Source organism: Neophocaena asiaeorientalis, unplaced genomic scaffold, assembly GCF_003031525.2.
Source record: "Neophocaena asiaeorientalis asiaeorientalis breed wild unplaced genomic scaffold, Neophocaena_asiaeorientalis_V1.1 scaffold240, whole genome shotgun sequence".
Taxonomy (NCBI): domain Eukaryota; kingdom Metazoa; phylum Chordata; class Mammalia; order Artiodactyla; family Phocoenidae; genus Neophocaena; species Neophocaena asiaeorientalis.
The window spans coordinates 480301-507862 of NW_020185331.1; the positions used below are offsets into that span (position 1 = coordinate 480301).

At 44.5% G+C, this 27562-nt stretch overlaps 1 protein-coding gene across 5 annotated transcripts in view; it reads right to left on the reverse strand.

Annotated features, from left to right (window-relative positions):
* PIK3AP1 (phosphoinositide-3-kinase adaptor protein 1) overlaps positions 1–27562 on the reverse strand; it is a 113520-nt gene that overhangs the window by 21145 nt on the left and 64813 nt on the right. For all 5 annotated transcript variants that reach the window (XM_024735108.1, XM_024735106.1, XM_024735105.1 and 2 more), the window contains 5 exons: positions 13876–13971; positions 10119–10316; positions 6196–6261; positions 4140–4345; positions 3066–3138 (listed from right to left, as the gene is read on the reverse strand). In XM_024735108.1, the coding sequence (XP_024590876.1) occupies positions 3066–3138; positions 4140–4345; positions 6196–6261; positions 10119–10316; positions 13876–13971 (639 nt within the window). The remainder of the gene's footprint in view (positions 1–3065; positions 3139–4139; positions 4346–6195; positions 6262–10118; positions 10317–13875; positions 13972–27562) is intronic.

Sequence of the window (27562 nt, forward strand, 5' to 3'; positions counted from 1 at the left end):
TCTGCTTCTTGAAGAGTAGGGTAGCAGGGAAAGTAGGGCATCTAACCCATGTTCCTTTGGAAAACTTTAGACATGGACCATTCTAATCTAGACTAGAGCCACTGGTGGGTATCACTTATTCGGGGCCTGATTAGCCTTGAGTGAACTTTGTAAAATGTGTCAAAAGCCACAATTCCAGGCCTGGCCCCTGGATGGTGAGTCCCAGCTCAGCGCACTCTCCCTGGGAAGCCCTGGCTAAGAGGATGCCAGCTGACGTGTGGGTGGTCTTTAGAGTGCCTCCATGTGCTGGGCACTGTGCCTGACCCCAGTTATGCCCTAACTCATTGAATCTTCAGAGCGACTCTCCTGGATGGGCACTTTTATTCGTGCCATTTTGCAGATGAGGACTGAGGCCCAGGCAGGTGAAGTATCTTGCCCATGGTTTCCAGCAAGTTAGGGGTGAACAGTGAGCAGGAACTTGACCTCAACCCTGCTGGCCCCAGGGCCCATGCCTGCAACCCTCTACTCCTCGGCATGCATGTTTGTCTTGCTTCCAGCTCTCCAGTGGGCCCAGGTGGAGCCTGGGTGGGTGGTACATGTGTGATGACACCAGTGGCTCGGTTCTGGAGCCCAGGCTGCTGAGCACACACGACTCCAACACTATGACTCACCGGCCTTCAAACACCACGTGCCCCACCAAATCGCAATTTTCTTGATACTACCTATATTTAAAAGCTTGAAATGATCATTCAGTCAAGGCTTCTATTGACCTCTGGGTTCATGTGCTCTAGTTTTAAAAAGCACCTCAGCCCTCTACCACCTAGAACTCTATTGTCTGACCCTAGGATGACTGCAGCTCTTGAAACAGATTTTCTCCCTTCTCTCCTTTTTCCTCCTCTCAAATAGAAGGCAGACAAGTATAAGGGTGGGTAGTAGCAGCATACATTTAAAACTCAGTCACCCAGGCAGGAGTCTGAGGATGACCCCTCTGACTTTCTGCCACGGTTGTATCCTCTTTAGCCCTCTTTTTCCAAAAAGTCAAAATCAATAATATTCACTAGGCTGTATTGCTTGCAAAACACTGTGCTAGGCATTGTGGGACAGGCTGTAGCTGGGAAAACCAGACCTAAACAAATAAAAGACTAACTCATGAGCTACCAGATGGTGAAGATTGCATCTTACAGGTGTAAGATTTGTATTTGGCTGGGTGCCTGGTGCTCAGTAAGTATCTGTGGAATGAATGAATGGTGTCACCAAACGTTTCACTCAAACCAACCATTCCAACAGAGATTTCTTGAGTTCCACCGACGTACTGTGCTACGTGCTGGGGATTCAGCAGAGCACAAAACAGACAAGTTCTTGTCCTTGCAGAGCTTATGCAGGTGGTGGTGGCAGGTTTGGGGGGAGAAGGGGTGTGGAAAATAACCATGAGGATAGAAACATAATTCCAGTCTGTGATTTGTGAGAAGAGGGTGAGCAATGGCACAGGAGGTGAGTCGTGGAGGGCTACTCTGGAGAGAATGGCCTAACTCTGGAAGATGAAAAAGAGCCAGTGGGTAAGGACGTGGGGAAAGAAGTGGAGTGGGCACAGCAAGTGCAAAGGCCCTGGGCAGAATGCCCTTGGCATGACAGAGCAACAAAAAGCAGTCCATTGCAACTGGAACACAGGGTGTGGGGGAAAGTGGAGGATGAGCTCAGGCCTCACATCACGCAGGGCCTCGTAGGTCACAATGAAGAGTGTGATTTTACTCTTGGGACAAGAGCCCCCAAGGGTTTTGAGCAAGAGAGTGACATCATCTGATTTTTATTTTTGAAAGGTTGTTGACTACAGTTTGTAGGATTAACTGTAGAGGAATAAGAATGGACACAGGGAGACAATTGAAGAGGCTTCTGCATTAATCCAGGAAGAGATGGTGGTGGCTTGGATGCAGCTGTGGCATGGAAGGTCGTCAGAAATGATAACATGTACTTTGGATGCAGAACTTCTGGGAATTGCTGATGGTTTGAAGGAATGAAGTAATAACAACCAGAGGCAACAGAAAAGAAGTGCCAGGTGGACGGAAGGGATACTAGGTTCTATAGATGCTCAAATGAAGAAGGAGTACAATGGCCAGGAGTGGTCCAGGAAGGCTTCACTGAGAAGGGGCTGTCAGGGCTGGGTCTCCCAGCGCCGGTAGTTTCATACAGGTGAGGAGGGAGAGGCACGAGCAAGGGGCCTGTGGCAGGAAGAGGTCCTGTTTGAAGACCAGGGTATTACCAGACTGACCAGGTTCATGGGAAGTCGGGCCGTTGATGGCAGCTGGAGACAAACTATAGAAGTTATGCACCAGCGTAGTTCTTTATGCAATGGAGCGCCATTCAAGATCTGAATGCCTCTGAAAGTCTTTTCTTGCCAGCTCTTCTTGGTATAAGGCTGGCCAGTGTAAATAACAGAGACCCACCATGGCAGAGGCTCTCAGCGAGGATATGCAGTGCGGGCAAATGCCCATTCCTTGCTCAGGGGTGGTGGTGCCACATGGGTAGCACCTGGGGGAGGCAGGGTCAAGGGGGACAGAGGGGCCCGGTCCTCGGTGAGCACAACTGGAATCCATGGCCCTGCTATTGGGCCCCCACCACACACGGCAGGAGCCCTGCTGCACCTGAGACCGGGGCTTCCAAAGCAGTGTTTGGTGTGGACACTGATGACGCAGTGCCCTGCTTGAATCAGAAACAGACACTATGTGAATGGGATTTTCTCTTTTCTCTGCTCAAAAAAAAGTGTCTTCCTAAATGCCAAGGGGAGAGTCAGGTGCCTGGGGAGAAAGTATTATCATCCTCTTTCATGGGAGGAGGGACGCAGAGTTCAAGCCTTCCTTTCATTCATTTGCTGACGTGCCTTATGTGCCAGGTACTAGATTTATAGAATTAACAAGACAAAGCCGTTGCCCCAAAAGACCTCACAGCCTAGTGGAGGACCCAGATCTATAGACAGGTGACAGGTGCTGGGCAAGCATTCTGCCCACTCAGGCCCCAGCAGAAAGGAGAGTCAAGGACAACAGACCACAGCAAAGTCCCAAAGCATGCAGCACCCCCAGGAAGCCACATACCTGTCTGCTTTCCTGATTTTTGCTTCTCTCTCTGTCTTCGGGTGATGCTATCTCTTAGCCGTTTAAGATTTTCCTGGAAAAAAATTTAGTTTATTTTAAAAATATACCCCAGAATTATACCCTCTGGGCATTAGAGTTTCTTTCTGATTTTATGACATTTGCAAGATATATCACATTGCAATAACATTTCCAATGTGCAGACGAGGCTGGAGTGCATTTGCAATCGGCTCCCAGAGAAATCGAAGCCCTCTTAGAAGTTGTGCCTGAAGAGAAGACATCCTGTCCACAGCAAAGTATTTCCCCTCCTCTCTGGTTCTCAGCTCTTTCCCAGCCTTATAACCTACCACCCACTTTGCACGCCCCTTAGAAAAGCCTGTCTTCTACTTGCTTACAAGCTCTCCACCTACATTCCTACCTCTGAGACTGTGTCCTCACACATTCCCCTGACCCTGAGGGTCATGGATTCCATGACTTCACTCCAAGCCTGGGTCAAGGCCCACCTTCTAAGCGCCCCCTCCCATAATGCTCCAGTCCTTATTGCTGCCCATGCCATCCGCTACTGGGCTACACTGCCTTACCCTGTGTGTGTGTGTGAGTGTACGCACGCGTGTGCACGTGTGGTCTCTTCAGAGGTACTGTGAGCTCTCGAAGGGCAAGAGACCCGGTCTCGGACCTTTCTGTAATCCTGCAGTCTGGTCTATCGCAGTCATTCAATAAATGTTGAACAGACATGTGAGGGTCAGGATTTGTTGCTATTTTAATCAATAAATAACAATCAGCTTGAAGTTAAGTGTCTGAGCATTCTAGGGAAATGCCCCAGGGACCAACATCCAGACCATCTGGTTGGAGCACAAGGTTCCCGTGAGGGAGCCACGGAGGCAGGACTGAAAGGTTGGTTGGGTTGTGACTGCAGCTGAGAGACTGAGCTTGGTCAGTCTCTGACCAAGCAAATGTTCTCAGGCCCAGTCACAGGTGTACAGTTACAGCAATACACAAGACAGCCACGGACCCAGCCCTCCTCCACTGTCTAGCAGAGAAACAGACATAAAACAAAGTCCATCTGGAGCCAGTTACCTGCTGGAAACGAAAGGACTCAGACCGCTTCTTCTGGTTGAGCTGCCACTCTTTGAAGTGGAGCACGGCCTCATCCACGTTGACGATGCCCAGCTTCACCTGCTCCTGGAGGGTAATAAGCTGCCGCTGGCCTGGAGTTTTCATCCCAGCAAATGGGTCATACATGCTTGACTGAGGCCTGTCCCTCCAGGGTCTGACAGGTGGCTCTGGAAAGGATGGAGAAACTCAGCTTGACAGCGGCGCCGCTGGGGAGAGCTGACCGGATGAGTGGGGTTAATGAGGCTGGCCATGGGCTCAAGAGGATGTGTCTCAAAAGAACAGTTACATATGGAACCAAGAAAAGGGAGATATGACGTGGAATCAGAGAGAGGGAAGCAGCTAATAATTTCAAATCCTGTTACACTAAAGTAGACAAGGCCACACCATTTTAGGAAGTAAGGCATCCACGGAGTGAGTCACCATAAATTACTGAGAAGCCTTTAGACCAGCCTTTCTCAACCTTGGCACTATTGACATTGTAAACTAGATAATTCTTTGTTGGTGTTGTGTAGCTGTCTTGTACACTGTAGGATGTTTAGCCTCATCCCTGGCTTCTGCCCACTTGATGGCAAGAGCGTCCCCTTCCTCAGTTGTGACAATAAAAAATGTCCCAGACATTGCCAAATGTCCTCTGGCCGGTTGGGGAGTGGGGAGTGGAGGAGAAATCACCCCCAATTGAGAACCACTGATTTAGACTAAAATCCACTCCAGAAGAGAATATACAGGCAAGTCTAACCAGGCTGCTTCTCCCAGCACCACTTCCAGCCCTCCCCATCCCCCTTGCCTCCAAGCAGCATGGGGCACAGTGATTGTGGACCGACGGGTATGAACTGCCTGAGGAGACTGGAGTGCTAACAGAATCATGACCCAGTCCAATATCACCAGGTAAAAATTAGGTTCTGGGTCCTAGCTGACTCTCCTTGGGTTGATCATGTGCCAACCTCTCCTCCGTATTAAAAACTTATAGTTCTCTGCTTTGGATACTCTAGGGAAGTATGAAGCCAACTCCTCTCTCTCTAGGCTCTGTGACTCCACTAAGTTCTGTGGGAAGAAAGAGCTACTTGAAGAGGTGATGGGGCCACTGGAGCATATGAAAACGACTTGACATTTCACTGTTCATTTCCTGTAGGGGGCTATCTTTGATTCTAAATTTCTCCAGCAGGACCCCATGTGAACATTGTGATTCAGGGAGACGGTATGAAGGAAAAAGAGAGATGATTTCTCCAGTGGGTATTGAAAAAGCTTCAAAGAAGCTAATCATTCTTACCAACCATTTACTCATCTGTCTACACACACTCACATAACTTTCTCCCAGGTTTGCCCTCTTCCAGGCTGTCTTTAATTGTGTTGGGAGTTGGAGTGTGGGGACAAAAAAAAAAAAAAAATGCAAAAGCCAATCAGTTCCAATCTCCTACCACCAAAGCCCTTAGGGAAGTTTTCAAACGCTTAGATGGTGTCATAGTTCCTTTTCAGAAGAATCATCAATGGGATAATACTGAATGCCTCTGTTTAGCACAAGGAAATTCATCAAGAACAAAAGAATACTTATCTCTTCAAGCTTCCTTAAAAGGTCTTTGGAAAAGAAAGAAAAATGTCACCCAGTGGCAAGCAAAATGTCTCAAATAAAAGTTGAATTAAAGTATAGTCTAGCTAATACAGATAGGGTAGGTAAATAGCACGGTAGGGCTGCATCACCAGGTAAAGATTGGGTGCTGGGCTGCCCACTTTCATCCTGTTGGTATCAGTCTCAATGTTTAAATTGTACTTTAGTGTGCTGTTACAGACACTTTCTAGGGTATCGATGTCATTGGTATGATCGATTAGTACAGTGTTCTAAGGCACCCCAATCTCTTCTCCTCTCCCTTTACCATCAGTACAGCTCCACTTCAGGTATCTCTTGGACCTCTCTGTTTTTCGAGGATAAGGAGCTGTTACACCTGGAAATCACTGAAACATGAACACTTCCACCACCCAGAAGTTCAGGTCATACAAAAGGAAGCTGAGGACATCTGCTTACCTTTCCTGATGCTCTCTGAAGTAACGTAGAAATTCTCAGGCCGCTCTTGACTTTTTTCTGCAAAAACTATGAGATAAAGAGTATTCTAGGTAAAGCCAAATAAGATCTCTTTCTAAAAGGCTTTATAATATTTTATACATTTACCAAAAAAATTACCAAAATCTTGTACAAAAAAATAATAATAATGGATCACAACTTGGACCACTGTATGCAGTTCTATAAACCAAAACTTTAGGAGGCAACCAATGAGCAGAAGCTATAGGGATTGTGAAAGGAAGACAGACCAAACCAACAAGGTCTCAAACCAGAAAGACAGAGCCAGTCAGAGGACATGATCAGCATTTACGAGATCATTAAAGAAAAGGGTAAGGTGAACAAGATTACCCTTTTCCGGATCCTTGAATACTGACGCAAGCCGTGGAACACCTTGAAGTTTGAGAATAAAAGGAAGTGCCACTTCACATGTCAACAAGTGCCATAAGACAGAACTCAGAGCAGTGGAACAGGTGAAATATGTGCAAGGCTCCAAGGGGACTTAGATGAAGTCAGTCATGCACAAGAGACTTGTAGGGGGGACTTCCCGGGTGGCGCAGTGGTTGGGAGTCCACCTGCCGATGCAGGGGACGTGGGTTCGAGCCCTGGTCCGGGGGGAGCCCACATGCCGCGGAGCAGCTGGGCCTGTGCACCATGGTTATTGAGCCTGCACTCTGGAGCCTGTGAGCCACAACTGCTGAGCCCGCATGCCACAACTGCTGAGGCCCGCGCGTGCCTAGGGCTCGTGCTCCGCGGCAGGAGAGGCCACCACAATGAGAGGCCCGCACACCGCGACGAGGAGGGGCCCTTGCTCGCCGCAGCTAGAGGGGGCTCGTGCGCAGTGGCGAGGACCCAACACAGGCAAAAATAAAAAATATATAAATAAATAAATTTATTTTAAAAAAAAAGACTTGTAGGGAAAACTGGGAAATGACAAGCGTTCACTCAGTGGTAGGACTGCATAGTGATTAAGTCTCCCTGGGCTCTGCACACGACTCCCTGGGTTCAAATCCTGCTCTGCCATTTATGAGCCATACAACCTAAGACAAGAGGCTTGACCTCTTCTTGCCTCAGTTTTCTGATATGTAGAATGAGGATAATAATTGTACCCTCCTCTTTGTGGGGATTACACGAGTTAATACATGGAAAGTGCTGAGAATAGGGCCTGGCACATGTAAGCACTCCATGTTAACTTTTATTATTCACATCTAAACCTTGAGATTGATGCCAATAAGACAGCAATACCTTGGCTTGCTAGTTAACACAAGGGATGTCTACTCAGTGCTTTCCAGTTTATAAAATAGTTCCTCATGTATTATTCCATCTGACCCTCACAATAAGGCTCTGCAGAGTATTACTATGCATCATTGTATACATATGTTATTATGATACCCATTTTATAGATGAGGATACTAAGGCCAAAGAGGGTGAAATGACTTACCCAATGTTCCATACTGTACAGCTGAAAAATGTAAGAGCTGAGACTTGAACCCAGGTGTCCTGGACTCCAAACCATTGCCCTTTTTGTCATCTCCTGCCCCTCTCCTTTCCTTTCCTCCTCACAGTTTCCTAGCAAGTCCATCAAGGCTCTTTAGGAACCACCTATGCCCCTCCCAACTGAACTTCCCACAATGAGCCAGACCATCAACACCCTCTCCCCACCCCCTGCCATTTAGGCATTATCAATATATATTTGCAAGCTTCTTCATTTGGGTTCCCTTAGAAGCAGACCTGGGGGACTTCCCTGGTGGTGCAGTGGTTAAGAATCCGCTTGCCAGTGCAGGGGACATGGGTTTGATCCCTGGTCCAGGAAGATCTCACATGCCACTGAGCAACTAAGCCTGTGCGCCACAGCTACTGAGCCTGTGCACTAGAACCCACGAGCCACAACTACTGAGCCTGTGTGCCACAATTACTGAAGCCCGCGCACCTAGAGCCCATGCTCTGCAATGAGAAGTCCATGCACTGCAATGAAGACCCAACGCAGCCAAAAATAAATAAGTAAATTAATTAATTTAAAAAAAAAAGAACTCTGGAAAAAATGTCTCTTAAAAAAAAAAAAGCAGCAGACCTGGGGACAGTGATCCAAGTACATGTAGACTATGTGAGAGGTGATGGAGGTAAGACAGGGAAGTGGATAAAGCAATAAATGGTGGGTTATCCAGTAAGTCACCATGATGGGCAAGCTGGGGAGCTCTGGAAAGCAATGTAGAGCATGCACTCCAGAGTTCTCCCAGTAAAGGGGCAAGTAAGCTAGGGTACTCAGCCAACAACTCTACTCAGTCAGTGGTTGAGGGCTGCATCCAGGGGCGATAATCCCCCAACTCTTCCAGCCTGTCCTGCCAGAGAAAGCCATCAGGCTAAAAGACACAGGTTCTAACAGGCAGGGTCCATCCAGTGGGCACAAAAACATAAAGAGCTGGGGAGATGTGAGCAGGACACTGACAGTGTCTGCTACACACGCCAAAGGAGATGCCATCCAAGGGATGGCAAACCATGAGCACTGATGGCATTAGGCAATATATAATATCCCTCCACTGTATTTCTACCCAATTTAAGGTTGCCAGATTTAACAAACCAAAACCAAAACTGAAAAAAAGAGTGCACTATTTGGGACACACTTACACTAAAAAATTATTTGCTGTTTGTCATAAATTCATACTTAACGAGGCATGCTGTACTTTATTTGACAAGCCCAGCCTACCTGGAGCTCTGGTTGAGGGCTATCTTCCCCAGTTTATAATCTTTGCCATACCTTCCACAACCTGCTTATACTATTAAAAATGGAATGGAGGGACTTCCCTGGTGGCGCAGTGGTTAAGAATCCTCCTGCCAATGCAGGGGACACAGGTTCAAGCCCTGGTCCGGGAAGATCCCACATGCCACAGAGCAACTAAGCCCATGCGCCACAACTACTGAGCCTGCACTCTAGAGCCCACGAGCCACAACTACTGAGCCTGCGTGCCATATCTACTGAAGCTCATGTGCCTAGAGGCCGTGCTCCGCAATGAGAGAAGCCACCACAATGAGAAGCCCGCGTACCGCAATGAGTAGCCCCCACTCGCCAAAACTCGAGAAAGCCTGCACACAGCAACAAAGACCCAACGCAGCCAAATATAAATAAATAAATAAGTAAATAAATTTATTTTAAAAAATGGAATGGAGGTCAAGCGCACAGATCTGGCAATTCCTATACTCTTACAGTACTTGTAATCATATTAATAAAATCAGGTCCTGAAAGATAGTGAAACTGACAATGCTATCAGCATCTCACTAATGTCCCAGGGATCACTATGGGTCAAAACCCAATTATCACCAACTTTTATCAATGTACGAAGGTAGACAGCATAGCATTGTGGCTGAAAGCCAAGGTTGTGGAGTCAGATTCCTTGAGTTCAAATCCTGGCTCTGCTACTTGGTAATCAAGTGACCTCTGTAAGCCTCAAAAATGAGGGCTTACATTTTCCTCATCTGTAAAATGGGGATGATAATGGCCCTTACCTAATAGATTATTATGACATATTCCAAATAGAGCACTCTTGGTAGATTTCAATAAATGTTAACTATTAAAAAAAATAATAATAATAATGAGAGTTTCAGGAGATAAAAGTTTACCAGGGATCTTGCCATTTGGAGTAGAGGAACATCTTGTTTATCTCTGTCTTCACACTATGCATAAATTCCTCCAGGAAGGCCAGAACTGAATCTGACCACTGCCCCTAGTCTAGTTCCAGAATCTGCCCCAAGCTCTGACTCTGTCTCCTGGGGCTGGTTGGAGACCATTCAGAAGGGCATGGTCTTGAGCAATGGTTCAGGAGGTAGAGGATCCAGGGAATTCCTGCTGAGAGGCTCTGAAGACCCCACTGTGCATCATTCCCTGCCACACTTGCCTTTAGAAATGTATGGTTCATTGTCAGACAGCTGGTGAGTGCCAGAAGCACTGGCCTCTGGCCTGGGCACTGGGACAGGGGGCCTGTTGGCCAAGTCCACAGAAGAGGCCTCATCATCATCCACTGTGTGATAAACATCTTCTTCCTGACCGAGATGATGTACCTCCCTCTCCAAACTGGACATTCCCACGCTGTTGCCTAGAAACAGAGAGAAAGGTGACTGAAAGCTATTGTCAAACCCTGGGACCCCCAGGTCATACAGCCAGCTGCCCTGGGACCCAGCTCTGCACATCAGCAAGCTGGCCACCTCCACATTAGGTAGGGCCTGGCAGCCAACCAGGCCGGGGGCCAGCCCCACCTACCTGCACACTCACAGTAGTTGGCCCTGCCACAACAGAAAGGCCCATGGGGCACCACTAGAACACATAGCTCTGGTGACCAGAGGGGAGTGTGTTACTGGGCCCCACAGACATCTGCTACATAAGGCCACCACTCTAAGATTGGGAAACATCGCCAAGCTACCTAATACACAAAAATTAAAAGAGAGAATTAGGCAAAATGAGGGACAGAGAAATATATTCTAAATGAAGGAACAAGAAAAACCCCAGAAGAACTAAGCAAAGTGAAGATAAGCAATCTACTTGATAAAGAGTTCAAGATAATGATCATAAAGACGTTCAATGAACTTGGGAGAGGAATGGATGAACACAGTGAGAAGCTTAAGAAAGAGCTTGAAAATTTAAGGAACCAAGCAGATCTGAAGGATACAATAACTGAAATTTTTAAATACACCAGAAGGAATTAATAGTAGATGAGATAATACAGAGGAACAGATCATTGAACTGGAAGACAGAATAGTGGAAATCACTCAAGCTGAACAGAAAAGAAGAAAAGTATTTTGGATCTCTGAAGGAGAAAAGAGAGCAAAAGGGGCAGAGAACATATCTGAGGAAATAATAGATGAAAACTTCCCTAACCTGGGAAAGGAAACAGACATTCAGGTCCAGGATACACAGAGAGTCCCAAACAAGATCAACCCAAAAAGGTCCACACCAAGACACATTGTAATTAAAATGGCAAAAATTAAAGCTAAGGGGAGGGTCTTCCCTGGTGGCGCAGTGGTTGAGAGCCCACCTGCCGATGCAGGGGATGAGGGTTTGTGCCCCGGTCCAGGAAGATCTCACATGCCACGGAGCGGCTGGGCCCGTGAGCCGTGGCCATTGAGCCTGAGCATCCGGAGCCTGTGCTCCACAATGGGAGAGGCCACGACAGTGAGAGGCCTACATACCGCAAAAAAAAAAAAAAAAGACATAGAGTGGCTGAATTCATCTATGATGCCAGCATCACCCTGATACCCAAAGCAGACAAAGACATCAAAAAAAAGAAAATGACAGGCCAATATCCTTGATGAACATAGATGCAAAATTGTCCTCAACAAAATATTAGCAAAGGGAATTCAACAATGCATTAAAAGGATCATGCACCGTGATGAAGTGGGATTTAATCCCAGGGATGCAAAAATGACTCAATATCTGCAAATCAATGAATGTGATACATCATATTAACAAATTAAAGAATGAATATCATATGATCATTTCAATGGATACAGAGAAAGCTTTCGACAAAATTCAACATCCATTTATGATCTCAACATAGTGGGTATAGAGGGAACACACCTCAACATAATAAAGGCCATATATAACAATCCCACAGCTAACATCATACACAATGGTGAAAAGCTGAAAACATTTCTGTTAAGATCAGGAACAACATAGTATTGGAAGTCCTAGCCATAGTAATCATACAAGAAAAAGAAATAACAGGGACTTCCCTGGTGGCGCAGTGGTTAAGAGTCCGCCTGCCAATGCAGGGGACACGGTTCGATTCCTGGTCTGGGAAGATCCCATGTGCCACAGAGCAACTAAGCCCATGCGCTATGACTACTGAGCCTGCACTCTAGAGCCCATGAGCCACAACTACTGAGCCCATGCGCCACAATTACTGAAGCCCATGTGCCTAGAGCCTGTGTTCCGCAGCAAGACAAGCCACCACAATGAGAAGCCTGTTCACCGCAATGAAGAGTAGCCCCCACTCGCCACAACTAGAGAAAGCCTGCACGTGGCAACAAAAACCCAACACAGCTAAAAATAAATTAATTTAAAAAAAGGAATCCAAATCAGAAAGGAAAGAGAAAAATGGTCACTGTTTGCAGATAACATGATACTGTATACAGGAAATCCTAAAGATGCCATCAAAAAACTACTAGAACTTGTGGCGCTTCCCTGGTGGTGCAGTGGTTGAGAATCCTCCTGCCAATGCAGGGGACACGGGTTTGATCCCTTGTCCGGGAAGATCCCACATGCCACGGAGCAACTAAGCCCGTGCACCACAACGACTGAGCCTGTGCTCTAGAGCCCGTGAGCCACAACTACTGAGCCCGCGTGCCGCAACTACTGAAGGCCACGTGCCTAGAGCCTGTGTTCCACAACGAGAGAAGCCACCATAATGAGAAGCCCATGTACTGCAACGAAGAGTAGCCCCCACTCACCACTACTAGAGAAAGCCCACGCACAGCAACAAAGACCCAACACAGCCCAAAAAACCCACAAAAAACTGTTAGAACTAGTAAATGAATTCAGTTAAGTTGCAGAATACAAAATTAACATACAGAACTCTGTTGTGTTCACTAATAATAAACTATAAGAAACAGAAATTAAGAAAAAAATCCCAATTATAATTGCATCAAAAAGAATAAAATACCTAGGAATAAATCTAACCAAAGAGGTAAAAGACCTGTACTCTGAACATTATACGACATTTATGAAAGAAACTGAAGACAACACAAATAAATGGAAAGATATACCACATTCGTGGATTGGAAGAATTAATATTGTTAAAATGACCAAAAAAAAAAAAAAAATGACCATACTACCCAAAGAAAACTATGGATTCAATGCAATCTCTATCAAAATACGAATGCATTTTTCACAGAACTAGGACAAATAATTCTAAAATGTGTATGGAAACACAAAAGACTCCAAATAGCCAAAGCAATCTTGAGAAAGAAGAACAAAGCTGAAAGTATCATACTCTCTGATTTCAAACTATACTATAAAGCTATAGTAATCAAAACAGTATAGTATTGGCATAAAAATGGACTACTGTAGATCAATGAAAACAAATTGAAAGCCCAGAAATAAACTCATGCTTATATGATCAATTAATTTATGACAAAGGAGCCAAGAATACATGGGGGGCAAAGACAATCTCTTCATAAATAGTGGGAAAACTGGACAACATATATATAATCACTCTCCAATATAACCTTGACTTAATAATACCTGTTTATGTTCCCCTATGTTCTCCTCCTTCACCAGAAAGTAAAGTCTCTTGAGGGTATTGATTATATCTTATTTTCCTTTGTGTCCCCTAGCCCAACAACTAAAATAGTGCTTTGCTCATAGTAGGTACTCATTAAATTTTGGTCAAATAAAAATAAACAAGTGTATTTAAAAAGAAATTTGGCTAAAGGCAACTTGTTTAACCAAAGCAGTGGCTCCAGTGGTGGGAACTTCTGGCTTACTTGTAATAGGCTGATGGGGGAGCTCATGGGAATAGAGTGCCTTCAAGCACACCATGTGGCATGTACATGGCAGCCCATTCCTTCAGTGGAGCAACCCTCATAGGGAGCCAGGCAATAACTTACATTTATTTCTCTTTCCCTCTTTTTGCTTCCCTGCTCACTGCTGCAACTTACCTTCTAAAAACTTGCGGATCATAGAATCCTTAGTGGTCCGAGAGAAACCGTCTCTGGGGATTGGATTAGATGTACTGGCCTGAAGCATTTCAACATCTAGAAGGAAAAGGAGACTAAGAGTTTGTATGTTGTTCTTCCACACAGACAAGGACATTTTATAAGTGGATATACAAGGTTTGACAAATCAAGAGATTCAAGAATTCATTAAACCATCCATCCATCTAATCACCCATGCATCCATAGGTCCATGCATGCATCCATACATCCAATTAACTACCTACTCAATAAGGACACTCAGTAAATATGGGGTATAAAGGAGAGCAACATTTACAACCTTCAGGCCCTTTCCTAGACCACAGGACTCAAAAGGTATAGATATGCTCATTTGTGTTTGAAAGAACTAGCTTAATTTTTAAATATATAACTGTAGTCTTTATAACAGCAAAAAAACCCACAAAACGACAACAACAAATAATTGGAGGCAGAAACAACAAAGAATGGATAGATTGTAATTTATTTAAACAATGAACCATTTTCAACAGTTAAAAAGGATGTATAGGAGCCACTCTACCAACATAGTACCATCTCAAAAACATAACAACCAGAACTCTATTTTTAGGTCATTCATGTAATTGGTCATTTATAAGGAAGAAGCACATAGACCTTTGGTTTTTCACTATTAAGCATAAACCCATGGGGACCAAAACTGTGTGTGAAAACTATTCAATTGCCACAGCAGATTCTACTAAAACCTTAGTAACCAACATTACTTTACGTTACTTTGTGACTCTGAAGTATGCATTTTGGGAGCAAAATTTCAGCCTTGTGTTAAAAGCAGAACTTTGATAATATCAAGAGGTTGCGTTCAGTAAGGCATATCACACAGTTACTGGGGACTTGTTTGCTTAGGCAAAATATGTAGTTTGAAGTTGAATAGTATACTTTGAGAAAAAAAATCATTTGAATTTAATCAGTATACACAGATATACTGTTCCTACTACTTTGATCTTTGGGGACCAGTTAAATACAGTCTGGTGAATTTGTATGAAATATTTATATTACATTTTCCAAGAATATTAATTGAAAAGAGGTCATGGTCGTAAAGTTATGTTAAGGATAATGAACTTCACATGACATAATCCTAGTTTTGAAACAAAATATCTGTATGTACATAGAAAAAAAGCCTGAAAGGCAATACATCAAAATGTATATAGTGGCTATTTCTGAAGTAGTATGGATAGGTCATGGACATTTCAGACCATGGACATTTTATTTTCTATTTTACACTTTTCTTTGTCTTCCAAATTATCCATAGTGGCTTCTGTTGCATTCATATATGAGAAAAACCCTATCAGCACTTTTTTAAAAGGTCTAGGTAATTATGATCAATATGTACAATTAAATTCCCAAAGCAAAAATAATTTCAGGTTATTAAAAAAAATTATGGCTCACCTGTCAATTACCAGATTAGCGATTTTCTAATTATAAAACATATTGATTTTTTAAAAATTTATTTATTTCTTTATGTATTTATTTTTGCCTGCATTGGGTCTTCCTTGCTGCGCGCGGGCTTCCTGTAAGTTGCGGCAAGTGTGGGCTACTCTTCGTTGCGGTGCGCAGGCTTCTCATCGCGGTGGCTTCTCTTGTTGCGGAGCACGGGCTCTAGGCGCGTGGGCTTCAGTAGCTGTGGCACGTGGGCTTCAGCAGTTTTGGCTCGCGGGCTCTAGAGTGCAGGGTCAGTAGTTGTGGCGCACGGGCTTAGCTGTTCCGTAGCATGTGGGATCTTTCTGGACCAGGGATCGAACCTGTGTCCCCTGCATTGGCAGGCAGATTCTTAACCACTGTGCCACCAGGGAAGTCCATACTAATTTTTAAACTTTCCAGTGACCAGATATTACATTATTACATAGCATAGCTCTTACCCGACCTTGTTTCAAACTTTGACAATCTTTTAATAATCTAAATATAAATTTTGTGACCATAAAACAAAACAAAACACAATGTTGAGTGAAAAAGTTGCAGACTGGTGTTTGCAGTATATAAAGTATTTTATATAAAGTAGTTTTCAGTATATAAAGTACTTTATATAAAGTTTTAAGGTCTATAAAATGATACTACATGTAGTTTATGAATTCATAAATATCTAGTAAACATATGAAAACATGCTGAAATGCTGGAAAGGATAAATGTTGAGTTCATGGTAGGGGTTACCTCTGGGAGGGAGGGAGGGCAATCAGGTTCCAGAGGGGGTTCATAGGGGGCTATAATATGTAATTTTTAAAAAAAAGATCTGAGACAAAAGAAAAAAAAACACATTCTTGATGAATCAGAATCTTTAAGAAATACAACATTTTTGAAAATTAATATGCTACCTTTTGCCCCCAAAGGGGGAAAATAAGATTCTATTTTTGTATTTTCCTGTATATGCAAAAAAGAAACTCTGGAAGGAGATATAAGAAATTAAGATCAATGGTTTCCTGGGAACTAGAAAGATGACAGACAAGGACTGGAGAAAGGTTTTTTCACTGTTCATCTTTTTGTATTCTAGTTTTTCTATCCTATTGAAAAAATAAAGGAAAGAAATGCAGAGCTCTGATCATGTTTTCGTTACCTTAAATATTATCCAAAAAAAGGGAAGATAAAGCAATTCCCTTTTTCTACCTTTTCAGTTTAATGTTTCTTGAAATGTGTGTAGTGGAGACATTACATTGAATATAATGTACCTTGATGACCTCTGGTCCAGAGCCCTGTAATTCCAAATGAGTAAACTGTTAATTCAGTGAACTTCTCTTGTCAACACTGAATTCTTTAAAGTAAACCGTAGAGAGATTAGGGTGACTGTACTGATCCTGAAACACACCTAGAAGTGTTTTAATTTTAAAAATAAATTTCTGGGACTTCCCTGGTAGTCCAGTGGGTAAGACTCTGAGCTCCCAATGTAGAGGGCCTGGGTTCGATCCCTGGTCTGGGAACTAGATCCCACATGCATGCCACAACTAAGAAGTCCACATGCTGCAACTAAAGATCCCACATGCCGCAACTAAGACCCGGCACAGCCAAAATAAATAAATAAATAAATATTTAAAAAAATTTTCTAAGAACTCACAATTCATTCCTTAAAAATTCAAGACCAGAAAAATGCCACTTATTTGAGATTTCTATTTAAATTGCTTAATTGTGGTTTTATGGGACATGTTTCTCATGGAGTTAGAAAATTGGGAAGAAAGACATATCCTACAGGTGTGCCTTACTGGGAGCAGGACCCTCCTCTACCCTCCTGACTCCTACCCCTACAATACCTCACCCCTTAGCTGCCTGACCCTGACCCAGCCAACTTTTGAAACTCTTCATTCACACAACAATAAAACACAGAGGAAAAGACCCTGAAGGAAAGACTTGCTTGCATCAGACACCCCTAGAGATGAGAGGAGGGAAAAGTTTTGTGGACCTATCGTTGGGCTCTGTCATGCCCAGTGCTGCATCCTCCAGGAAACCACAGCCCCCTCAGGCTCCAGCATCTCTAAGAACCTAGTGAGGGCAGAGCAGCATCAGGACAGTTTCAATCACCAATAACCAGATTTCCCAGGCTGGCAACACCAGAGCGCAAACCTCACACACACAATCGGCCACCCCCACTGACAGTGGTAAAAGAGACACGCACGGCCTAGCTACTTCACTAACAAAGTTCAGTTTGAGACAACTGATTTCCACATCTGAGATGTAGCTGCAAAATTGAAGGAGCTACAAAGAGTGTTGGAAAAACAAAATGTAGAAGAAAAATGGAAACAGCAAGAGCAGCCCTGGCTGGACCTGGCACGCTTCTATAACAAGGAGGCAGGCTTCTGTCCCTAGTACTATGACCCCATCATAATGTGCTGAATTTTATGTGGGTTAAAGAAAGAATTTTAAAAAGAAAAGAGAGAAAAAAGAATGAGCACCAGTAATGCTACAACGCACTGAGGATGCAACATCATTTCTATGGCATTCTTGCCCCGAATTTATAACCTCAGTCCAATCACAGAAAGCATCTGACAAACCCAAACTAAAGGGCATGCTACAAAATAACTGATTGGTGTTCTTCCAGAGTGTCAAGATGAGGAAAGACTGAGGAACTGTTACACATTGGAGGAGACTAAGGAGAATAACAGCATGCACTGCAGGATCCTATCTAGGTTCAGCATCTAGTCCTACCTACGAACAGAAAAAGAACATTAGGGGGAAAACCAGTGAAATTTTGAACAAGGTCTGGAGGTTAGTTAGTGGAATTGCACCAATGTTTATTTCTCAGCTTTAGTAACTGTACTCTGGTTATGTAAGATGTTAATATTAGGGAAATCTGGGTGAAAGGTATACAGGAAGGGTAGCATTTTTGCAACTTTTCTCTAAATCTAAAAGTACTTCAAAATAAAAAGTTTTTTTTTTTTTTAAGAAGAAGAACAGGTAGGAGGGAAAGAGATGACAAAAGGAGAGGAAGAAATGCAACAGCAAAACTAAAGAAGCATAAGCCCTGGGAATGACCTACGCTGACCCTTTCCTGTCCATCTACACTATCAAGTCACCTTCCAGGGACTCCTGTGAGCTCCGCACCTCTGGGTACGATGAACAAGGCAGGGCTAAATGACCACCTGTGACAAACAAATCTTTTTACTCTACAGTCACGCTTTCACTGGTGGTTAAGAGCATGACTTTGGAAGGAGACAAACTAGGATCTGCTAAAGATCAGTCCTGAGACATTAGTAGAATTATTTCTCCTCCTTGAGGCACCCTAAAAGGATGGTGAGAGGTTTGGGCACTGTGGTCAGAATGCATAGTTTCCAATTTTGACTCTTCCACTTCTGACTATAGGACTGCAACACCCACCCGTCCAACTGACTTTTAGATCCAACTTTTTGGATCCAGCTGATCATTTGGACTCACAAGATGACCGTGGGCTGTGCTGGTGCCAGTCTACTCAGAAGGATGGAGGATACAGACCAGCAGGACAGTACCAAGCGGCCTTCCTCATCGAGGGCAGTCTTTACACCAATCCAGCAACTCCCACGCAAGGAGACATGGTCCATATCAGGCAGGTGGAGAAGCTGCCATGGTGTCTCAAAGGAGCAGCATTTCTCAACTCTGGAGTTTATTAGCAACTCCTGAGGCATTAGCTTCCAGGGTCCCCATAAGAGGCATCCAGAGACATTGCCCTCAGGGAAGCCCAAAGTATGGTGTCCCTTTCAGGTATTTATAGTTTACATACAACTCCTCTCAGTTCCAGATGCAATTTACCACCAATTAGGGGTCATTTTTATCATAGGCAATGTTGCCTAGAGACATAATTGACATATGGCTTTTATCAGGTCACCAGGGTAACAGAGTGGAAGTCAACAAAGGTCAAATTCTCCTGCAGAAAGGGAAATGAGAGCTGTTACATTAACTGTTTGCCCACAATTATCTTGGGCCAAGTTGTTTACATCCTCTCAGGATCTGTTTTCCTGTCTGTAAAATGGTGATAATAATAGTACATACATCATAGGTTTGTCGTGAGTATTAAATGAGAAGCACAGTGCTTAGCACATAGGAGGTGCTAAATGCACGTTAGCTGCTATTATTACTGTTATCTTTATTATTAAATTCTACACCCACGCTAATGTCCTAAGTAGAGAACAATTTTAAAAAGAGGACTTCATTTGTACTTTTTAATAGTAACTTTATTTGTTTGAAGTCAAGTCTCCTCCTTCAGAGTAATAAATGCTTATGGGTTAATTCTCACATCTGAATATCCACACATATTTTCAAATTACCTTTCCTAGTAAAGAACTACACCCAATCAATATTTTTATATTGAATATACTTAAAGCAAGGAGGCATTGTAAGATAACAAACGATAATTCTTCACCATGGAATTATGTGTGGAAACCTGACTCACAAACAAGGCTTGCCAGGCGTTGTCTTGATCATGGCTCCTGAACACCAAGTCCAGGCTGGATGGAGCTGGAGGCTTCTTTCCTCCTTGGCCAACGCTCTGCCGCTGCAGTCCAGACCTGACTTGGAGGCCCCATGCCCATTACCTTGTGCTTTCCTGAGGCTTACCACATTTTTTATTAGAGGGCTCAGCAATGAGCACCAAGGGGAAATTCTAGCAGCTCTTCAGTCGCTTCTGGCCCCACTCCATACTGCCGGGATCACAGGTAGAGGCTGATCTTAAGGTCAGAGCCTAAAGCCAGAGGATCTGAGGCTTGGCTGAAAGAGCATGATGGAGGCAGGGGCACAGGGAGGAGATGCGTGGTCTGCAGACACATGAGAAGGCCTGGAAGTCAGCTGTAAAGGCCCTGACAAGGGCTGGAGCCAAGTGAATGATCTGCATTCGGGCGACAAATGTACGTCAGAGAAAGGCAGCAGTCAAGGCCAGGCAAGCAATAGAGGTCCAGGACACTGACCGATAATGTCTGTAAAATGGTGATAATAATAGTACGTATCTCATAGTTTTGTCATGAGTACTAAATGAGAAGCACAGTGCCTAGCACATAGGAAGTGCTAAATGAATGTTAGCTGCTATTATTACCATTGTTACCATTATCTTTATTATTAAAGCAGGTCAAGATCACAGTCAGAGGTGGTGATTACCAGCGTGCACTTTGATATCCTGGAGACCTGGGTTCAAGCCCTGGCTCTGATTCTTAGCAGCTCTGTGTCCTTGGACAAGTTACTTGATATCACTAAGCTTTCATATCTCCATCTGTAAAGTGGGTATGGATAACAGTACCTACCTCATAGGAAGACTGTATGAACCAATTGAGACGATGCTTATAAAATGTTTAGCAACAGTACTAGGCACTAAATATTAATGGTTATCATTATATTGAGGCAACCTAGACAGTTTATTAGCTTGCTATTGTTGCTGTAGCAAATTACCACACACTTAGTGACTTAAAACAACACCCAGTTCTGTAGTTCAGAGGTCTGAAATGGGTCTCACCGGGCTAAATCAAGGTTTCGGCTGGACTGCGTTCCTTTCTGGGAGATCTAGGGGAGGTTCAGTCTTTTTGCCCTTTCCAGCTTCTAGAGGCCCTGCACTCCTCGGCACAAGGCCCTCTTCTTCCATCTTCAAAGCCAGTAATGTTGGACAGAAAGCTCAGCTGAACTGAGTCCTTCTCATGGTGCCATCTCTGGTCTAACCTGATTCCTTCTTTTACGTTTTTTTTTGGCCACGACCAGGGCCAGAGATTGAACCCAGGCCACCGCAGTGAAAGTGCTGAGTCCTAACCAGTGGGTCACCAGGAAATTCCCATCTTTCTTCTACTTTTAAGGACCCTTGTGATTATACTGTGCCCACCCTGATAATCCAGGATGTTCCCATTATTTTAAGGCCAGCTGATTAGCAACCTTAATTCCATCTGCAACTTTCATTCCCCTTTGCCATGTAATCTAGCATATTCATAGGTTCAGGGGCATTATTCTGCCTACCACAGGTAAGACCAAACGTGAGCACAGTCAACCTGTCATGAATTTCCTTCCCATGTGGGACTGGTGAGAGGAGTGGGCACAGGGACCAGGGTGCACTTAAGCAAGTCCATCATGTCATGTCCACATATGGACTCAGTAGCCCTGGCCTGATGTGGGCACAGGCCTCTGTTGAGTCTCTGTAGGTGCACTGCCTTAAATGAAGAAAAATACTTTTCTTTCCATTTATATTTTAAATAAAATGATTATTTTTTTACTGAGTTCAACGTTAAGTATCTTTGAATTAGACCAGGAACAGTGGATACACACATTGGCCTCCATGTCCCTATTGTGTACTCAAGGCAAACATCCCTATTCAATCATAGCACTCTTTGTGGCCTCAGAATCCTTCTCATAGCTCCCCAAGCACTCAACACCAGCTAACTGACACTGACACATGAAATTACTTTTAAAACACTATTTGCCATAGCTATATTAGGCAGTAAGTCCTAGTAGTAGCAGATTCTACTTTCGTAATAATAAAGAAGAGAAGAGAAAAAGTACCTGGTAGTTTGGAGTTAATGAGAGATAAAACCCTCAAACTGTAAATTTGACAACCCATGCGTACATACAACCCAGGCACACAGTAACACATGAGCGACTGAAATAGAAAATTCTGGAGGTGAAGGGAGTCCGTTTCCAGACAAAGGACATTTTGAAAAGGAAAGCACAGCAACAGATCCCTGCGTCCCTGGACGCTCAGGGTTTGTACTTCAGATTCTAAGCATTTAACCTTCACCACTTAGATAAACTGAAATGTGCTGAAACCTGCTGGTCTAAGGAAAAAGTGCAAAGTTCTTTCATTTCATTGGGAAAAAAACCCAAAACAATAACAAGGAAACTCTGGGGCCACAGTCTCCTTCTGGGAAAAGCAGCTGCAGCGTTACACTATACTTTTTCAAAGGAGTCAATCCCAAAGAAACCATTCCTGGGAAGAAAGAAGCTTGAACAGATGAAGAGAAGGCAGGCAGGCAAGTAATTAAGGAATGAGTCAAGAGCAATAACTAATTTTCAAAGAAGCTCATATGATACTCCTCATGGGACATAAATCTAGATCACTCGGCTGCAGTGGAAACTCCATCCAGATTATGTGTTGTTAATTTAACAGAAAACCTAATCTGAGTATGTAATACAGTAAAATGTCGGATACTGAGAAACTATTCTTCTGGAAAGGCTCTCAAACCCTGAAAGCAGGCCAAAAGAATTTTTTTTCAGTAAGTGCTTTTGTGGCCAGAAAAGAGGCTTAGAACAAGGATCAGCATGGTAAAACATGTGAAGAAAACCTGAAACCCGATTGGTTCCATCTGCACACAGGTGGAACGGACTGCTGTGATTGACCATGTCAATAAGAAAGTCCAACCTTCCCATACCCTCATGGAGAAGTGAGGGGAAGCAGAGAGATAGACAGAGACAGAGAAGCAGAGACAGGGACAGAGAGAAAGAGATAGTCACACACATGCAGAGGTGGGGGGGGAGAGGGAGAGAAAGGGAGAGAGACAATGAGACAATGAGACACAAATAAAGAGAGAGTTGGGGGAGGGGAGAGACAGAGACAGAAACAGAGACAGAGAAACAGAGACAGAGAGAAGAGAAATGGCAGTCTGAAATTAGAGGTGCTAAGGAGTGACTTGACACTGAAAAAGAAGCTAAGCATGAAAGGGTTAGGAGAGGCAGCATGCTAAGTTTCGTGGATTTCTTAGCAGACAACAAGTACCTTAGTGCGCTGCTCCTGGTAAGCACACAGGCCCTCTGTCTTGCAGGAATGAGTCCACGGGATGAGCTCCTGATCTGGTGTAGTGGGTACTATGACTTGCTAAGTCACAGGCACCCCTCCCCCAATCCATTCTCTACTAGCTGCCCTCTTGAGGGCACCGTGTCTTTTTCCTCAATCGTACTGTCACAGCTTGTAGTTATATATTCAGTTATGCAGTACCTTTGTTTAATATCCAACTCTCCCGCTAGAAGGGAAGCTCTGGAAGGCAGAGATCATGCCAGCTTATTTACTGACTCCTCATCACCCAGCACAGTGACTTAAACACTCAAGGGGGTCGATAAGTGTTGTTGAATGAATGAAGGTGAGAATGGACAAACTAACGGGTAATAAGCAAATGAATACATGGATATGGAGATCTTGGGGCTTTGTTAAGGAATCTGGGCATTTCCCAAGCTGAGAAAAGAGAAGGGCAATTCAGGCAGCAGGAACAGCACAAGCAAATGTATGGAGACAAGAAAGAAAAGGCAGCTGGGAACAGCCAAAGACGTCCTACCTTCAGGGACATCTAACAGGTATCTCACTACCACCTATCGGGGAAGTGACGTCCTTGCACTGGAACATCAACAAACAACTCCACACCACAACATCTAGGATGATTTCTTATTTTCTGGTAACTCTCAAATTCAAGAAATAATCGAGCACCTGTTGTGTACAGCCTGTGGATGATACACGCTTCCTAACTGAAGTAGGAGCAGGTAAGCAGAGGAGCGTGTACATAAGCAGAGTGCAAAATGATCTGCATGCCGTGCCCGGGGAGGGTGTGACCCACAGCTGTGCAGGTGCAGAGGGGAGCAAGGTCGCTGCTGATGGTGAGGATTTTATCTTATTAATTTAAAAACATTCAATCCAGCATGCTTTCACTAAGTGCCTATCTCCACAACACAGTTCTTGTACATCGAGAGGAGGGAAAAGCTACAGAAGTCAGGAAGTGCCCTGAGGATCCCTCTGCTTCACCAGGTCAGTTTCAGCCCCAGACAAGACAGGAACAGCCAGCCCTGCCTCAGAGGGAGTTCCTTGCTGGTAAGACCTCATGCCTTGCACCCAGCCCCACTGCCTCTATGGCACTTCTTGGCTCTACTAGCCAGGGTCTTCCCAAGATGAATAGCAGGAGGATGGCAGAGACTCCGCGGCTGCAGGAAGGAAGACTCTTGAGAGAAAAGTGTGCAGATGGAGGAGATATGGGAACATATGTGTATATATGGCTGATTCATTTTGTTGTAGGGCAGAGGCTAGCATACCATTGTAAAGCAATTATACTCCAATAAAGATGTTAAAAAAAAAATGTGCAGATGGGGAAGGCAACATGTTCCAGTAACTTAATTTTACTTACAAATGGTCCTTCAGGTGGGCTCAGACCTTACATGGCTGGGCTATGAGGCTGTTCACTGGGCCCAGTTATGGCCCCAGCTCAGAGAGGACCCTGCTCACAGAGACTGTAACCAGAGAGCTCCAGTAAAGAAAACACTGCTGGAGATGATCTGTTACAAAGACGCAGTTACCAAGGAGGTTGCTAAGGGAAGTCAGCAAGTTAGCTGGGGCTAAGTTGGCTCTCCACTGCACACAAACTTGAGCCACAGACCCAGGTGGAGGGAGCAGGGGCGCAAAAGAAACGTTCAACGCGAGAGTCACAAGAAGCAGAACAGCCCTCTGGGATGGATTAGAGTGACACGTGTGAGTTTAGTCTCTAGTAGCGAGACATTGCATCTTTCTCCTTTGACTCTTCTCTCCTGATGCAGAAAGACAGACCTCTGAGATAGTCAAGCAGCACTAAATGCACAAGTGGATTACCTTTGTAACAGCTGGACAAGGGCCTCCCAGAAATGGCTCCTGAGGCCTTAGTACCCAGAGCCTTATCAAAGTGCCCAGTCACTGGGTGAGGCTTTCCACACAAAACGTATTACCTAAGTCAAAGGACCACCAGGACCACCGTATCATTCTCTGAAGGCAGGGTTAGAAGCAAACGAAGTAAATGAGAAAAAAATCAGGAGAGAGTGAAGACACCCAAAGAGAGGTGTGTTGTGATTTTTAGTTAGTGTTTGCAGACGCTTACCCTAAGAACATTTATTTCTTCCATAGTACGGTGCGGAAAATGATGGTTTAAATCTGTGGGCGTTTGAACACAAAATTCTCAAGAGAATTGAGAGCAAAGTTGAAAGTCTGATAACAAAGACGTAGTTACCACCTGGTGGCAGCATATCTAAACTAAAGACAGTATGAGGAGTGTGTGTGTGTGTGTGTGTGTGTGTGTGTGTGCGCGCACGCACACGCACCCACGCACGCAAGTTCAGGGGAAGGATCATAAAATCTCAGGATCAGAACCCAACGTTGCCGCCCAGCCAATTCATTCAACCCTGGGAGTTTCCCTGACAATCTTCCTACTTAGTGCTTGTTTGGATTCCCTCTGGGGACCTCATTACTATCCCCTTTCCAAAACTCAAGTCAGAAAGAGGTAGATTTGTCCCAACACGATCAGATGACCTCCAAAGCTGTGGTAAGGAGATGGCATAGAGCCTGCACTCCATAATGTTCGCCCTGTGAGTGAATGAATGAATGAGTGAGCGAGTGAGTCAGCTAGTGAATAAACACGGCCTAGTTTCCTTTTTATTTTCAGCCTCTAGGGTTGAATGGTAACAAAACAAATGATAACCTCTGCTATTTAGATTTAGGAAATAGCTCCCCTGTAAGTATCCGTCCCAGGGCTGGCAAGTTCTGACCCTAGAAGAAGGGCAGGTCAGGAGGGTCCTCTAGCTCAGTGGGCAGCTGACAGACTTGACCCCTGGGAATATGCAGACCCAGATTCCTGACCTAGTTCTCCCTCGATTAGACTTAAGTAAGTTACTAAATCTTGAAGCCTTAGCGGTCTCCTCTATAAAATGAAGATAACTTTATCCACCAAGCCCCAGGACGCTCAGATGAGATCACAGAGATGAAAGCAGTGTGTTGACTTGAAAGGGCCAGAAGATTACTGTGCTGGCTGGTGTTACAAATATGCACCTTAGATTTATCAGTCTGTCCTACTTATTTATGACCTAAACTGCCTTCTCCCCTAGAGAGTCACTGGTAGTAAGATGAATGGTTCCTCCCCAGGTACAAGTGGCTGCTGCTTCTGGACCAGTAGGTAAGTGGTCATTCTCAAGATTAAACCACAGAGACAGAAACACAAATCATATCTAGATTCAGAAAATTCAGAGTTTATATGATCTGGCAAGTGAAAACTGCAGTGGGTTTCCTCTGCCCGTTCCCCAAACAGCAGAATTCTACAGCCTGCCTGTTGGTGGCCTCCTTCTAGCTCCACGGCAACCAGAATTCCCCACCCCCCCACCCCCTGGAACTTTACAAGATGCCAACTGGCCGCAAACCAGGCAAGCTACCGCCCAGCCAATTCATTCAACCCTGGGAGTTTCCCTGACAATCTTCCTACTTAGTGCTTGTTTGGATTCCCTCTGGGGACCTCATTACTATCCCCTTTCCAAAACTCAAGTCAGAAAGAGGTAGATTTGTCCCAACACGATCAGATGACCTCCAAAGCTGTGGTAAGGAGATGGCATAGAGCCTGCACTCCATAATGTTCGCCCTGTGAGTGAATGAATGAATGAGTGAGCGAGTGAGTCAGCTAGTGAATAAACACGGCCTAGTTTCCTTTTTATTTTCAGCCTCTAGGGTTGAATGGTAACAAAACAAATGATAACCTCTGCTATTTAGATTTAGGAAATAGCTCCCCTGTAAGTATCCGTCCCAGGGCTGGCAAGTTCTGACCCTAGAAGAAGGGCAGGTCAGGAGGGTCCTCTAGCTCAGTGGGCAGCTGACAGACTTGACCCCTGGGAATATGCAGACCCAGATTCCTGACCTAGTTCTCCCTCGATTAGACTTAAGTAAGTTACTAAATCTTGAAGCCTTAGCGGTCTCCTCTATAAAATGAAGATAACTTTATCCACCAAGCCCCAGGACGCTCAGATGAGATCACAGAGATGAAAGCAGTGTGTTGACTTGAAAGGGCCAGAAGATTACTGTGCTGGCTGGTGTTACAAATATGCACCTTAGATTTATCAGTCTGTCCTACTTATTTATGACCTAAACTGCCTTCTCCCCTAGAGAGTCACTGGTAGTAAGATGAATGGTTCCTCCCCAGGTACAAGTGGCTGCTGCTTCTGGACCAGTAGGTAAGTGGTCATTCTCAAGATTAAACCACAGAGACAGAAACACAAATCATATCTAGATTCAGAAAATTCAGAGTTTATATGATCTGGCAAGTGAAAACTGCAGTGGGTTTCCTCTGCCCGTTCCCCAAACAGCAGAATTCTACAGCCTGCCTGTTGGTGGCCTCCTTCTAGCTCCACGGCAACCAGAATTCCCCACCCCCCCACCCCCTGGAACTTTACAAGATGCCAACTGGCCGCAAACCAGGCAAGCTCCATAGCACTCCACCGCCTT